This window comes from Vulpes lagopus, chromosome 7 (assembly GCF_018345385.1).
Source record: "Vulpes lagopus strain Blue_001 chromosome 7, ASM1834538v1, whole genome shotgun sequence".
Lineage (NCBI taxonomy): Eukaryota > Metazoa > Chordata > Mammalia > Carnivora > Canidae > Vulpes > Vulpes lagopus.
The window spans coordinates 24,314,494-24,331,260 of NC_054830.1; the positions used below are offsets into that span (position 1 = coordinate 24,314,494).

Below are 16,767 nucleotides of genomic sequence, written 5' to 3' on the forward strand. Positions count from 1 at the left end.
GCAAGAAACACCTAATAGGTATTAAAAAGGTGGTCAAGACTGATACCAAGTTGAGACTTTCTCACTAAAGTTCATCAAAAGTACTAGATGAGATTTGGAAAGGCACTGACTTTCTCATTATAAAGCCCAGTGGCTTGGGCTTCCAAATTGTGTAATGCAGAGTTCACACCTGTCCTAAGATCACCTGTGTACACACGGCTAGCTGGCCACTCCATACTACAATCAGGGCTGACTGGAAACCAACTTTGGAGTTAAGTCTGCCTGGGCTCAACTCCAGCTCTGCCACTTGCTAACTGTAACCTTGGACAAAGTGATCTCTCTTCTAGCCTTGCCTTACTCACAACTGAAATGGTGACATTATTAGCAGTACCTACTTCACAGAATGATCATGAAAATTAAATGAGATACCATATGTGAGCCCATCAGCACAGTGTCTGAAATATCATTATTTCATTTAGGGTATACGTAGGAAGTGCTTTACAAGCTATACTGATCATTTTTATTCTTATCAAGAGAACATATTGTAGTCAGGTGGGTGTGCTAGATGGAAAAGTGATTCATGGACTCACATGCTTGCCTGAGAAAGACAGTGGCCCAGACTTTCTCCAACTCCCCCTCCCCAACCTCTTTCAGAAGCCCTACACTATCTGGGTGTTGGAAGGATGCTGTGCCCACTCTCCTGGACTCTGGCTAGGCTTCTACAGAAGAGAGAGAAAACTCACATCAAGCAAGGGCTCTTCTCACAAAGAGAATTGAACAAGAAGCTTCCTTTCCTAGCCCAAATTTCATGCTCAAGTAAAGTTCCAAGGTAGAGTAAACTGTCAAGTTACCCCAAAACAAACGTAATGAACCAAAAGTCCTTAATGAAAATATTTAAACATATATTTCAGAGTGACATCCAACACCATGCAAACTCTCCTGGGATAACTTATTCCTGAATGTGGACTAAAATCCACCTCTAGGATATTGTACTTGAATATGTTTAGTGAATGTGGTACTGTCCATCTACCAGTTTTCACCCTCCGAATATACACACCCTTTAACTATCTTTAAAATCCTGGCACATGTCCCCAGCTTCTCAGCAAAAATTGAAGAGCTGTGAGCTGAAGATATGTCTCACATTACCAAGAGCTCATTCATTTTATTAACTACCAAGAACTATTTATTCCCAATAAATGTGCAATATGTAAAATTAAATGGCAATACCTAGTTAGAGGTTTTACCTAAATATCCTCAGATGCCCTCGGGGTTCAGAGTGGGAATAAGGAAGTGAAATGCTGTGCACAATTCAGGTTATGTACATTCTTCTAAAGATGTAAATGTTTTCATTAGCCTCTAAGAGTACTTGGCTTCCCAAAGTTAAAAACCACAAACAGAAGTTTAAAAATTTTGAGAAAGCAAACTTTATTATTTGCCACATTTCTAAATTTGAGCAATTTCTAAATTTGGTCATCATGTGTACTGTCCAACTTTCCATCTCATATATTTACTTATTTCTATAGTTCCAAGATTCCTTGAGAACTTTTATGTTATTTTACATGGATATTTCAGAAAGCTCATCCAAGGGACAAATCAGTGAATTTTAATTTTTTTCAATTCCTTTTTAGATAATATATGCTCAGGAAACAATACTTTTTAGAACTCAAGTTAACTGTTGTAACTTAAAATAGAAGATGCCAGATTATAACAGGCCTAGTTCTAAAAGTTTGTAACTGGCATCATAGTCTCATCCACTTTGGAGACCTAATTCTCCAGAAAGACTAAAAGAGTTTACGAAAAGTGGAGAATTTTTTAAAGTTCCACAGAGGATGTGATCTGACATTATATAAAGAGAACACATAGGTCCACTAAAATAAGACAGCATGAACTGATCCTGGTGTCAGTTAATACCATATCTGGAATTTCTCCAGTGGGCATAATCAGAGGTAGAGATTGACAATCTGGGTGTGAAGGTCAGGAGATCCCAAAAGACTACTGACATTGCTGTTAAAAGAGCTGTCTACAGAAGTGATAGTAGTTAACTTTCTTTTGGTTGTGATCTTCTTAAAAACTGAAATCAGGCAAGCTCCCATTTATGTGTTGCACAAACTTATTTCCCAGCAAGGGCTGTCCTTTTCTCCTTCCCACCTTATTACCCTCATGTTCCCTCCTTAGAGAATCTACCCATCATGCACCTTACTCAGAGAGTCTTTTTATAGCTCTGCTGAGAGACTGTGGTTCTCATGACTCTCTTGGCCACAGCTGATTGGACCTAGTAAAACTCTGGAATTCAAGCTAGACCAATCAGACTTTCGGTTCTCTGATTTTGAAATTGAAACCAAGCAACTCTAGTCAACTCTATTAAGCACTTGAATGGAATAGATGCATTTCTTGAATGGCCACTTTTTCACAAGCAGCATATAAAAACAGATATAAAGAGAGAAAGTAAGAGACATGAGAGAAAAATAGTGAGCAACTGACTGTGTCCTTTTATTCCTGACTATTTTCCAACTAACTTGATCCCAATCCCCCAGGACACTTAGCTGCCCTACCTACACTTGGGGTCTGAAAAGAATTCTTGTATATTCCTAGTAAGTCTCTTTCTTTTTCCCTTCAACACGTTTGAGTGGGTTTCTCCTACTTGCAACTACATTCCCCCTTAAATAAATGGTGATTGAATCAATTAGTAAAAAATGAGCTGGATTCTCAAAGAGGACAAAGAAAACGTTTCATAGGAGGAAATTGCTGGGAGGTAGAAACCAGGAATGCTGGGACTCTCAAGAGGGGAAGCTCTGACTTTGAGACGCAAGATTTGGAACAACCCAAAACCAAATCTTGAATAGGTGTGGTCACTCCAGTGAAGTCAGAAACCACCTGAAAAGGATGCTAAGAATTCCAGTTGAGATGACTCCTGGGCCAAGAAGCTGTCCATGCACCTTGAATTTCCTGTAGAAAGAGGCAAGTTTAGGAAGAATTCTAACTGGATTAGTGAGACCATCCTCACTGGAGTACAATAATGCGTAATAAAGAACTTCCCCATTTCTGAAGCTCTGCTCTTATGGATCCAATGAATTTGCCAAAGTCATAACCACCTGAATGGATCTGCCAGACCTTTAATGAGCATTGTGAGAAATTCTCATTCTTCTGCCACCTGCAGTTTTAACTTTCCAGCCAGTCCTTGAAGTTGCTTCCTCCCATCCTTCTGGGTAGGTTTCCAAGATAGGAGTTTTCCTCTGGATTTCTCCTCTGCTCATGTATTTGACAAGAATGCATTTGCTCCTTCCTGCTTGCCCTCTCTCCTCTGTTGCTCTTGACAACATGCTACTTTCCTTGCTCTGGCTTTCTGTCCTTCCTGTATAACTTTTTTTTAAAAAAGATTTTATTTATGCATTTGACAGAGAGAGAGAGAGCACAAGCAGGGGGAGTGGCAGGGAGAGGGAGAGGGAGAAGCAGGCTCCCCACTAAGCAGGGAGCCCGATGTGGGGCTCGATTCCAGGACCGTGGGATCATGACCCAAGTTGAAGGCAGACGCTTAACCGACTGAGCCACCCAGATGCTCCTTCCTGTATAACTTTTTTTTTAAGATTTTATTTATTATTTATTCATGAGGGAACAGAGAGAGAGAGAGGCAGAGACACAGGCGGAGGGAGAAGCAGGCTCTGTGCAAGGAGCCTGACATGGGACTCGATCCTCAGTCTCCAGGATCACGCCCTGAGCTGAAGCCGGCACTAAACTGCTGAGCCACCTGAGCTGCCCATCTGTATAATTTCTTGAGAGAATCCTTAAGATACTGTCAAGCAACACATTCCTACTTCCGCTGTATATTAGGGCTTCCATTTCCACACCAAATTCCCTGGTTTTCAAGCAAATCTGTTGTTTTTCCCTTTCAGACAACAGAAAGAACACACTTTTGAAGCTAAGCATACCTCAAATTCAAATTCCAGCTCTACCTAATGGTGAGCTCTCCTTACTCTCTGGCAGGCCATTTAATCACCCTGTGTCCTGTTTCTCATCTATAAAATGGGGATGCCACATGTTTTGCAGAGCTGTTGAGCTCACACACGGAAAGCAACTATTAGTCCCTTATACAACAGGAGTTCAAAAATGGTTATTATCTCTCCCTTTCCTTTTCAAGATCAATGTCAGACATAGTCAAAAAAACACCATAAAAAGCCAGCAAAGGTATGAAAAAATTAGGGTTTAAAAAAATAGGTTCCAGGATGCCCGGGTGACTCAGCCAATTAAAGTGTCTGACTCTTGATTTCAGCTCAAGTCATGATCTCAGAGTTGTGAGATCAAGTCTTATTGCAGGCTCCATGTTAGGCATAGAGTCGGCTTAAGATTCTCTCTCTTCTCCTGCTCCTCCTCCTCTCTCTCTCTCTCTCTCTCTCAAAAAAAAAAAAAAAAAGTTTCATTTCCTTAAAGGGTTGTCTATTTCTTTTTTTTAAAAGATTTTATTTATTTACTCATGAGAGACACAGAGAGAGAGAGAGGCAAAGACATAAGCAGAGGGAGAAGCAGGGTCCATGCAGGTCCATCCCGGGTCTCCAGGATCATGCCCTGGGCTAAAAGCGGAGCTAAACTTCTGAGCCACCTGGGCTGCCCAGGTTGTCTATTTCCTTAAAAGATTAATCTCTATTTATCAAATGTCTACCTCTAAAAGAAGGTATTTGAAGATTCACGGTTACTCGTCCAGGTTATTAAAAAAAAAAAAAAGACATCATTCACAACTAATTCTTTCCCACACAACGTTGAATTAGGTTTTACCTTTTATATGAATATTTTTTGCATAAATACATACATTTTGATCATCACAAAGTAAAAGAATTGAGTGTAGGCAAAGTATTAAGAAAAATGAAGATACAGTAATCTTCCAATTAACTCAAGATTTTTCATCGTTGTAGATATTCACATTCTTAGCCAGATAATGTAGGGCACAGTTCTATGCCCTTTGGGCTGTTTAGCAACATCCCTGGCCTCTACCCACTGGATGTTACCCCTTCCAGTAGTGACAACCAAAATGTCTCCAGACATTGCCAAATGTCCCTTGGAAGGGAAATTGCCCTCACTTGAGAACAAGTTAACTTGATCCTATATAAAGCCAAACCGGACAGTACAAGCCCCGCCATGGGTTTATAAGACAGGAAGTAGTTACAGTTTTTCTCTCCAGAATGTTCTCACTGAAAAACAAAATGGCTGCATATCACTTCCAAAGTATAATCAAATGCTGGCTTTACAGAGAAACAGAGAAGAAATTGCACGTGCCAGAATTCCGTTTGTCAAGCTGCCCTAACTTTTGGCTACATGCCTACACTCTGCCTAAAACCTACTTCCCAAACTTTTGAAAATGCTTTCCACAGCTTTCAGAACCTGACCTTTAGAGCAGCTTTGTGTGTGTGTGTGTGTGTGTGTGTGTGAAATAGATTTACAATTTTCTATATTCCTGCAAAGCCAAAACGACTTATTGAGTCCAAATGCCAACTGGGGGAGGTGGGAATTTGCACACAGATGTCGGCGGACTCCAAAACAACAACACAAGAACTCCACCTGCAACTAATTATAGAAACTGAAATTGCACTCTGGCCAGAGGAGGCTAGGTTCAGAACCCACCCCATCTGCTTTGGCGATAAAAATCACTCTGTTACTTTTCTCCTGTCACCATAGACTTGCTTCTTAAAATCCTCTGAGGATGTTGTCTATAGGGAATTTTATTAGGCAGTGAATGTTTTGGGGGTGACCACTCCCTCTACCTTCCCCCCTTAGAGTTTGGTTTCAAAAAGAACTTTGGCACAAGTAAGACTAAAATAATCTATCCACTGAAATATTCCAAAATGTTTTCTTTAGTTGCTTATGTGCTGTTGCTATCCCATCACCAAAATAACGAACCAGAAAGAAAATGGAAGATGGAAGTCATTTAGCTCTCCTAAAGTCCCGCATACAGGAATGTTTATATTCCTCCCCCGATTAGCCAAGTCTTTCATAAAATAAAACCTGGGAATAAAAATCTGTAAGGCTACTAATGCAGCACACATGGCTGATCCTAGGGCTGACTGCAAGAGATTACTAAGGCAAAAACCAGCTGACATCTGTGACAAAGATGTGTGTAGTTCACTTCAAATCATTCTCCTACATTCTAGCAAACAAAGAAATCAACTGTTGGCTCCGTGCCATCTCATCTATCTTCAGAACCAAAGGAAGTTTTCACCTATCCATGAAAGCCATTGAAAATTGTGGTTTCAGTGTAAGTAGGTCATCACCTAAGTCTGGACCAAAGTTTTTCCACCTTTCTGGAAAGGTAGACAAAAGCAACAGTTCTCTGAAGAGCTGAGGAAGACTATTTCAAGATGAGGAAGTAGGCTTTTTTGTTGTTGTCATTCTAAAATTCAGGACATGTCCTTCTAAAATTCAAGTTATGCTTTGGTGCTAAACTGGCTTATATTATCCAGCTCTATATCTGTATGCCTATGTAACATTGGAGAAAGCATACATAAACACTCATACTTTGAATCAGAGTTTAAGATGAAGAAAACCTATATGACATTTGATTGCCTTAATTTCTCAAGTCTCTCTTTTTTTAAGATTTATTTATCTACTTGAGAGAAAGAGATAAAATGGTAGGGGAGTCACAGGGGAAGAGGGAGGAAGAGAATCTCAAACACACTCCCACTGAGTTAGGAGCCCAACACAGGACTTGATCACATGACCTGAAGTTCATGACCAGAGCAGAAATCAAGAGTCAGACACTTAACCAAATGAGCCACCCAAGCTCTTGATATGACTTATAAACCCTTAAGATATTTGAAGAAAGAGGGTGACTAAGGACAGCTCAAGTCAGTGCAATGAATATCTGTTTTTGTCCTACAGCATCCCTTTGCCCTTCATCTCAATTCCTATAAAGAACTGCTCATCTCCCAATGCCTGCAGTCTAAAGGTGTCACCAGTCACAGTAACCCCTTCTCACATACCTTCCCCTTGCCCCAGCCATACATACTCACCAAGTCCTGGAGGGAGGATATCACCAAGGCAAGACCAAAGTCCTTCTATAAAATTTCCAAATGGGAAGTGAAGACACGCTTCAGTTATGACCCTAGGATACTGGTAGCCAAGACCACTCACCACATGAAAGACAAAAATAAGGCTTATATGATAGATAGAGACAGATACCAAGAACCAGAGATGAAACAATGGAGAGAGGCACTGGATCTAGACAATCCCAAACTCCACATTTCAGCCTTTTTACAATTTCATTACAGGAATTAATAAATAGTCCTTTTTCACTTACACAGCTTTTGTGTCACTACTTTGGAGTGTTGCCCAATACAACTAGTAAGTAGGTTTCTTCATTCTAACATGTAAAGTCCTTTAAGATCTCATTTCACCTCATTGAAATGCACCGATTTTTTTGGTTATCATGACTGATAATTATTATGAATAATAGTTATCAATTAATAATTTTCTTTTTTTTTTTTCAATTAATAATTTTCTATTTTGGGCAGCCCCAGTGGCTCAGCGGTTTAGCGCCACCTTTGGCCCGGGGTGTAATCCTGGAGACCCGGGATCGGGTCCCACGTCGGGCTCCCTGCTTGGAGCCTGCGTCTCCCTCTGCCTGTGTCTCTGCCTCCCTCTCTCTCTCTCTCTCTCTCACTCTCTCTCTGTGCCTCTCATGAATAAATAAATAAAATCTTTTAAAAACTAATAATAAGGGATCCCTGGGTGGCACAGCAGTTTGGCGCCTGCCTTTGGCCCAGGGCGGGATCCTGGAGACCCGGGATCGAATCCCACGTCGGGCTCCCGGTGCATGGAGCCTGCTTCTCCCTCTGCCTATGTCTCTGCCTCTCTCTCTCTCTCTCTCTCTCTCTCTGTGACTATCTAAATAAATAAAAATTTAAAAAAACTAATAATAATTTTATATTTTATCATTTAGGAAAGTATTGAGCTGCGAGTAATAGAACACCCAACCAACAGTGACTTAAACCACTAGTGGCTATTTTCTCACATGACTAGCGGTTTGGAGGCTAGCCACTATGGGTGCTGTTGGAAGTGCTCAGAGATGGCAGGACATAGTTTCTGTGCTTGGCATGCCCTCTCTTACATGGTTACTACTCAGCTGACATAGCTCCAGGCAACATATCAACACTCAAGACAGGAAGAAGGGGAAAGGAGCATTGCTGATAACATTTACTCTTTTTATTAAGAAAACAAAACCTTTCCCAGAATCTCCCACTTGGGTTTCATTGGCAGTTACATGAGGCAGAATGGGAGAAGCCCGATGTCGAGCCATTAAACAGTCATCACTAGGACACTATAGAAGGCCCAGCCACTGAAGGAACCCTTGACCATGCTGAAAGTGCTCATCTATCTTCACAGGTCTCAAACTAATATCTTGCTTCCAGAGCTACTCCTGAAGCAGTCTTTCCCAAAGCGTGGCCTTTATTCCTTTAGCCCTAGGAACATTTATAGTTGGTAACAAATAAGACTATTTAAAAATATATATATTAAACAATATATATATATATATAATAATAACATATATATGTTAATATATATAACAGAATATATATACACATGACTTGGCAGAGGGTACATTCTCCTGACCCCAATGACTTTGGGCTTGGCAGTGTAACATGCTTTAGGCAATATAATGTTAGTAGACTTGATATAAGCAGAGGTTTTAAATATGTCTGTATGGTTTGGTTGGATTCTTGGCATCTGTGATCCACCATAAGATGAATTCCTGAATAGCTTCTGTCCTAAGGAGAATGTAGACACATGTAGAACATATTTGAAGCCAAGTTTCATCCTAGAGTCTAATGTCCCAAGTCCAGTCCTGCCCAACTAGGTTGTACCCAACCTGCAGATACATGAGGGAGAGGTAAATGCTTGTCTTTTTACACAAATGGCTTGTTACACAGCATTACTGCAGCAACAGCTGTTCAATACATAGATGCTTGGTTTAAGATAAAATTTCATGGTTTTTGCTGGGGTTAAGCAAACTTAGTAAATGTTTTTCTTTTTTTTAATTTATTTTAATGGGGGTAGGGGCGGAGAAAGAATCTCAAGCAGATTCCTCAGAGCATGAAGGCTGATGAGGGGGTTCAATCTCACAACCCCGAGATTGTGAGACCTGAGCCAAAATCAAAAGTAGGATGCTTACCCGTTCAACTGACTGACCTACCGAGATGCCCCCTTAATTTTTTTACCTGTAAGAGTTAGAGTATTTCATTTCACATGCTGATACATTGTATGAGTTTGTTAGGACTGCCATAACAAAGTATCACAAACTGAGTAGCTTAAACAAAAAAAAATTTATTGTCTCACAGATCTGGAGGCTAGAAGATCAAGATCAAGGAATCGCCAAGTTGCTTCCTTCTGAGGACTGTAAGTGAAGAATACAGGTCTCTTTCGTTGGATTTTAGATAGCCATCTTCTCCCTGTCTCTTCACATGGTCTTCCCTCTGTACATCTTTATGTCTGTGTCCAAATTTCCCCTTTTGGTAAGGACATCAGACATATTGGGTTAGCGCTCACCCAAATGACCTCATTTTAACTTGATTACCTCTATAAAGACCTTATCTCCAAATAAAATCACATTCTGAGTTACAGGGGATTAAGATTCCAATATATCTTTTGAGGGGGGAATATAATTCAACCCCATAATATATGCATTATGAATTTTCAGGATAGGAATATCTAGGATGTTCATGTCTCTAGTTTATTTGACTGGAAAATCACCTCTGGAAAGTATCATTTCCCTGGATATACTTTAAAAAACTGGCTTTGAGGGATCGTGGATCTCAGGCTCAGAGTAGCAGAAGGAATGGAGCCTGAAAGAAGGCACAGGGATAACACAGGTTTATCTGAGTAGTGAATATATTTAAGTCCCATCAACAAACTGGATGGATCTGGACACTCCAAGATTGAGCCCTTGATTTCACAAATACTTAGTACTCAAAGTAACTGCAGCTGCATTTAACTATTCATGGACACCCTTTCACAGTGCAACTGCCTCACTACCTTCCCAACAGGAGACAGAGTGAATTCTATCACCCACTTCCAATTGGTACAGCTCTTCATACAGAGACACTCCCAGTGATAGGAGTATTTTAGAACAGAGCTTAATGACCCCTGGTAAAATGGCCCTACAGTTAATCAAATAAAACAAAAAACAGTGATAAACATGGAAATGTGACCCATCTTGACCTGTTCAAGCTACAGGCTCAAAATGAGAACTAATAAATCATATGTTGAAACTAGCTCAAAAATTCATCAAAAACCCAGATTAATATTGATTTAAAGTGGATTATTTCCTATTGTCAGAAATAGAAATGATCACATAACCATTGCTTCAAAGCCATAAACCTCCCCAGGCAGGTTTACTTACACTTCTTAGGTTACGTTTCCCAGTGACCTTGCCCCACTTCTGCATGCACAAGATGGGTAAATATTAGATCGAGTACAATCTCCCAGCATGTGATGCTATTTATATTCATGCAGATCCTTGGCTAGCCATGCACAAGTTAGGAAAATGTCTCAAAATTGCTGAATACACATCTAATTCGGAAAAAGTACTCTATTAAAAATATAAAGTTAATAATTACCAAAAAATTCTAGAATATGAAAAAGTCATTAACTTATATGCATCGAACTATAAGACATAAGGCCTTACGAACTTTCTGAAAATTTCTTCTCTACCATGTTTTCACTCTCTGATCTCTATCATGCAGGTAAATAAATGGAGCTTTAAAGAAAAGATAATCATATAAACTTTTAGAGAAAATTATTTCACTTAACTTTCTAGTACTTGCACTCTCCTGCCCCCAACATCCACCCTAACTCTTACAAATATTAAAGGAACTGCCTCAAGTGGCAGCCAAACATCCACTCCAAATCATTTCTTCTCACTTCTCTTCAAATCAGTGTACGGGTGTGACATTCAGAGCACAGGCTATAGGTTCACATCATTCCAAAAAATCAGCTGTCTGTAATACTCCACCACTCTGGGATCCCTGGGTGGCGCAGCAGTTTAGCGCCTGCCTTTGGCCCAGGGCGCGATCCTGGAGACCCAGGATCGAATTCCACGTCGGGCTCCCAGTGCATGGAGCCTGCTTCTCCCTCTGCCTATGTCTCTGCCTCTCTCTCTCTCTCCCTCTCTCTCTCTCTCTGTGTGACTATCATAAATAAATAAAAAAATTAAAAAAAAAAATACTCCACCACTCTCTTCTTCCATTCAAGAAAGTACATCATGAAGCAAAAAGCACAAGTGATAATGTAAGTGTAACTGTGCATCCCTGCACCCCAGTTTATTACAAACATGCCAATGATTCCAAATGCCAATACTGCAACTCTTGATGGTCCCATATGTATTTTTATTCATGTAGATCTACATGGCTGAGAAGTAGGGCCTTGGAGAGAACCTGGGTGAGAGGAGTGGGGAGGAGGTCTGGAGTTGAATATCCATCCAAGAACCTGAGTATTTACTCTTTGCACATAAGAAATTTGGTCACAGTGCCCTACCCATCGCCTCCAAGGTTCCATATAGTCCTGTACTTCCTATACAGGAAGAATATTCAACATCCTCCCTTGGATCTGGAGTTGGGTTCAGCTCCCTTGGACAGAATCACTAGAACTTCAAAATATTCTGCAAAAGAATTGATAAGTGGGAGCCCTCTTCAACACTGCCCAAAAAAGTAAAAGGTTTGTATTACTAAGCATTAAATACACAGAACCATGAATTTCATATACAAGAGCACTTGAGCTTCCTGACCTCCACTCTATGATGGACTTGCTTCCCATTTGTATTCATATAGTATAGTTCAAATTGTTTTAGATCATCTGAATTTAGGTTAGTAAACTTCTAATTATCCAAATACCCACTGGTAGAACTACATTTGTAGATGCAGTCTCTGGTTGTTGTGCGTAAGAAACCACAATCAAATGTCCCTCCTGTCCTTTACATTATTTTCTTCTATATAGAAAAAGTTTCGAAGATTCTTTACTCTAGGGCAACCCCGATGGCGCAGGGGCAACCCCGGTGGCGCAGCGGTTTAGCGCCGCCTGCAACCCAGGGCGTGATCCTGGAGACCCTGGATCGAGTCCCACATCAGGCTCTCTGCATGGAGCCTGCTTTTCCCTCTGCCTGTGTCTCTGCCTCTCTCTCTCTGTCTCTATGAATAAATAAATAAAATCTTTAAAAAAAAAAAGATTCTTTACTCTAAAGGGAAATTATAGTCAGTTATAGTAAATGTAGAACTCTAAACAGCACAAAAAACCACTTCTGAGAAAAAGAAATAAATTCCTAATTAAGAATAAAAATCCCAATTAAACTAAATCACATTCTTAATCATTCTATCAGAACTACTCATTTTTTTCATCTAACACATATAATCTTCCTATTTTACTAAGATTATATTCACAGCTGATCCTATAAGGAGTTAGGGAACAGGGATCCCTGGGTGGCGCAACGGTTTGGCGCCTGCCTTTGGCCCAGGGCGCGATCCTGGAGACCGGGGATCGAATCCCACATCGGGCTCCCGGTGCATGGAGCCTGCTTCTCCCTCTGCCTGTGTCTCTGCCTCTCTCTCTCTCTCTCTGTGTGACTATCATAAATAAATAAAATTAAAAAAAAAAAAGAGTTAGGGAACATAAAGTTAAGTCTTAGACATTGGCATGAACTAGACCAAAGCCGTATAGCCAACTCTCTCATTAACTAGCTATGTGAATTGGGCAAGCTGCTTGTTCTCTCTACATTTATTTTTCATCTGTAAAATGTGAAAAGTCTAGCACCTACTCCAAATAATTGAAGCAAACAGTAAATAAGATAATGTACACAAAGCTCCAAGAACAATGTGTAGCATATAGTAAGCCCTCAATAGATGTCTATTGGTAGCAGTAGCAGTAATAGAAACAGCACCAACAGTAGAAGTCTGGATTGCTCCCCAAATTTTATTTCCTCTAGCTCCACTTTTTGACAAACAAAAACCCCACTGGTAGAAATTTCTAGCATTCCTTCATCTTTGACTCTCCTTCCTGGAAAAAGGTAAGGACTATACTATACCTCCCAAGCCCCTGCAATTGTGTCACTTCTAGTCCAAGGAACTAGGAGCCAATGTGCTATCTTCATGCACCCCCTTTCTCTGGTGTAGCAACTCTTAAAGCCATGTGCCAAGATGCAGAAACCCTGGATCTTGAGTCACTGCCTGGAGGAGGGTTACCTTGGAGAGTCACCTGACCTACTTCACACTTCAGGTGAATAAGAAAGGATTCTTGATGTGTTAAGCCAGCGAGATTTGATTGCTGCAGCAGGATCTACCCTATCCTGAAGCAGGTACTCATATACTCCTAAAACAGATCCTGGTATAATTCCCATAGGAGAAGGAGAGATGCTTCAATTTTTAAAAAATAACTTGCTTTTGGTCAATGTTTATATTCTTTACTTCACAATACTACCTCATACTGCAAGAAATTGACTTTTCAAACTCTCCATGCTTCTTCCTCCTTTCACATTTTTAATCTAAGAAAGAAAATGCACATTACTTATAGATTAATACCAGGGCTTTTACTGGATCATATGTCACATAGTCATATGGCACCCATAATGTCCAAGATCGCCTGTGATCATAGTAGTTTCCAGAATTTGGAAGGGTTATTGGAAGCACTCTCAAGCATTCACTTGTTTCTAGCTGATGGCAACATGGGACAGTTAAGTAGAATTATGAATATTTCCTAGTTTAAACTAAACTAACTTTTATGAAATATACAAGGGGTTTAAAATGTTTTTTACAACAGCAAGAAGGTTTTGTGTGCCATTAAAATGTACATCAATATATTATTTATTTTACTTAGTCACTTCCATATTTAATTCTGTGTAGATGTCAGAAAAGACACATAATACATTAGCATAATAGCATATCATGTAGTTTATAAATAAATATGTGTGTAAATGGGGATCTATGCTCAAAAAAAGTTTAATGATAGCAGCATAAATAAAAGTAATTTTAGAGCTGACAATTTAAAGAATGGCTTTTGAAATCTCTTGTCACTACTTGCATCATTTCTAAACTGCTGTAGCCATTTTCCAAAACAACTAAAAAAGAAGAAAACCAGTATACAACTAGGGAAATACACATAGCAGTAACAGGTTCACAAGGACATCATGAACCAGCAAAGTCAGGGGGGGAAAGGCAGAAATAATAGTGAAAAGCATTAATTTGATTTAGAATTGAAGAACAAAACTTTCTCCTCCAACTAAAAATCACATTTCCACATCTGAAAACAAGCAAAGGCTCTGTCAGATAGTCAAAGGGATAAAGTGATTGCTTTTTATATGCAGAAGCAGAATGAAGAGCAGATTCTCATACAGATCAGAAGTGCTTCTAAAGATGCCTGGACTCCAAGGGGTGGTATCCAGGGAAACAGATAGGAGGGCCAGCAGATAACCCCAAGAAAGGCAGAGAGCTTCATGAGGCCAACATCAAGACCAATTATCAAAGAATCTAGTTCAGCCAAGTTAGAATTAAATTTCTACAAAGTTAAATGATATCTGGAAATTTTTCCACGAAATGGTACGGTACTCTCTTCTTCCAGTCTCATAACACTAATCTCACTACTAATAAGAGGTGAAGCTGGGATTTAAACCCAGACATGTTGGACTCATAAAGCCCTCATAAAGCCCTTATGAAGACAGCAGTAGAGAAATGAGCCCCACAGAATAGGTAGGTTTTGGAACTGGAGACCAGCAGACACTGAAAGGGAAGAGGCAAGGAGAGAGAGTGCTGAGAAGGCCACTAAGAAAGGGAACAGAAAGAGCAAAGGACTGGAGGGGGAAAACCCTGAGTCAGTGCAGGAATTACCAAGTTGTAGTGCAGGTAACATAGGAGATGTGCCCGTTCTGAGATAAGGTTGGAAAGGCTGGCTCAGGCCTTCCAAATGAAGGTGTTGTCAGCTCAGCCTAAGAGACAGATTTCACTCTGAAGGCAATAAATAATTATTGAGGGCTTTAGAGCAGAGAAATGGCATAACTGCAAGTAGACACAGGGAAAACTAATCTTGCTATAACATGCAAGATAGATCAAAGAGTAAGAAGGTACCTTGCACATAGTACATGCCTATGCAATATGAATGGATAAAGGAAAGGCCATGTTAAAAGTTTTGTTTCTCTAACATGATACCAAACCCATTCCACCTAGTTGAATATTATGTTGTTTAATATTATTTGGTATGCTGTTTAGAGAATGAACTCCACTCATTCTAGAAGGAAATAAACTTGCTGTGACTTCAAAAATAAATAATTCACCAGTCAAATGTGGCTCTCTAAATGTTTCCATTAAAGTGTCTACTCTTGCAAAAATTAACATGTTCCTCTTCGGTGCAGAGGGAAGTACACCTGAGCTGCTGTTGTTAGTGCTGAAAAAGAAAAAAAAAATTAACCGAGTATAAAAGTTAGGCAATGAAGATGATGCCCTCTCTTCTACAACTGTATGAAAAAGTCATTGGAAAATAAGATCACAAACTATAACTTCGTATTTTTTATGCCCTTTTGTAGTCTCTAAGTCAAACATGAACTAATCCATAGTCTTTTTGATGATGCCAAACTTTCTTCTGCACAGGTTGTGGTGCCATCTGAAAAGCATCAACTACTCAGTGAGAAGCCAAGGCTGAAACACACACTGAGATAAGTCATAACCTACCTGATTTTCTTCATGGGAAACCCTCATCTGCTCCTTGAGGACAGACATTCGGGCTGCTTCTTCTTTCCTCAAGACTCTCTCCTTCTTGAGCTCAGGACTCCAGAAGGTCTTGATACTATTCATGGAAGATCCTAACTTGCTGTCCTTGATGTCTAGTTCTTTCCGGAGAAGGTCATTCTCTCTCTGAAGTTCCTTGAGCTGGGCTTGAAGGTCTAACATTGTGCTATCCCTTACCTGCCTCAACATGGAGGGGACCTGGTGGTGGTGATGATGGGATGAGCTAGTCAGACCACCATGTTGATCCGTGTATGAAAGAACATCTGTGTGGGAAAGTCCAGCAGAAGCAATATTGGGACTACTCCCCATGGCTGTGACTCGGCCTCCATATACAGCTCGATTTGTGGCCCTTCCGAGAGTCATGGTGCCCTTTGGGTAAGTTGTCGAAGCCACCCCCTCATGATCACTCAGATACATAGGTCCAGATGTAGCATAGGCTGCATTAAGGGACTGGATATTCTCCATGGACAGTGTCTTGCCTGTTCCTCCACCACCCCCACTGCTTGTTCTTCTGTGGCCCAAACGAGGAGACCTTGGCAAACGAGGAGATCTAGAAGGGCTACCTTCCAGATTGGTGATTGTTCTTGCACTTCCATACATTTTTTTCTTCTACTATGAGGTGCTACTGAAGAGAAGGAATACTATACTAAGCTGGGGGTTAAGCCAATATTTCCACTATTGGCCAGAATTTTCTATGCATTCTTTTCACAATCTGTACCAGAAAAAGGCTCCGGAGATCTGAAAAAGAAAAAAAAAAGAGAGAGAGAGAATAAAAAATAAACTTCTTCAGAACTCTGATTATATTTTTTAAAATATATTGATGGGTCAGTGATGATAATGATAGATACATGAACAATATACAGTCACACTGAATTCTATTTTTGAGAAAGTGGCCCCAAACTTTACTTACTATATGTGAACGTTTTGTATATTTCTTCCACCTTGCTCCCAAACAAGCTTAAAAGTTCTCAGAACAGAGAAGCAGCTCATTTTTCCTCAGGAAAATGAAGCTCTGCATTTTAATTTGTGCTAAGTGACAGTTGGG

General features: G+C 40.1%; 1 protein-coding gene across 1 annotated transcript in view; it reads right to left on the reverse strand.

Moving 5' to 3' along the window:
- ERC2 (ELKS/RAB6-interacting/CAST family member 2) overlaps nucleotides 1-16,767 on the reverse strand; it is a 907,564-nt gene that overhangs the window by 857,569 nt on the left and 33,228 nt on the right. The window contains exon 3 of the mRNA XM_041762409.1: nucleotides 15,666-16,460. Within this exon, the coding sequence (XP_041618343.1) occupies nucleotides 15,666-16,322 (657 nt within the window). The 5' untranslated portion in view covers nucleotides 16,323-16,460. The remainder of the gene's footprint in view (nucleotides 1-15,665; nucleotides 16,461-16,767) is intronic.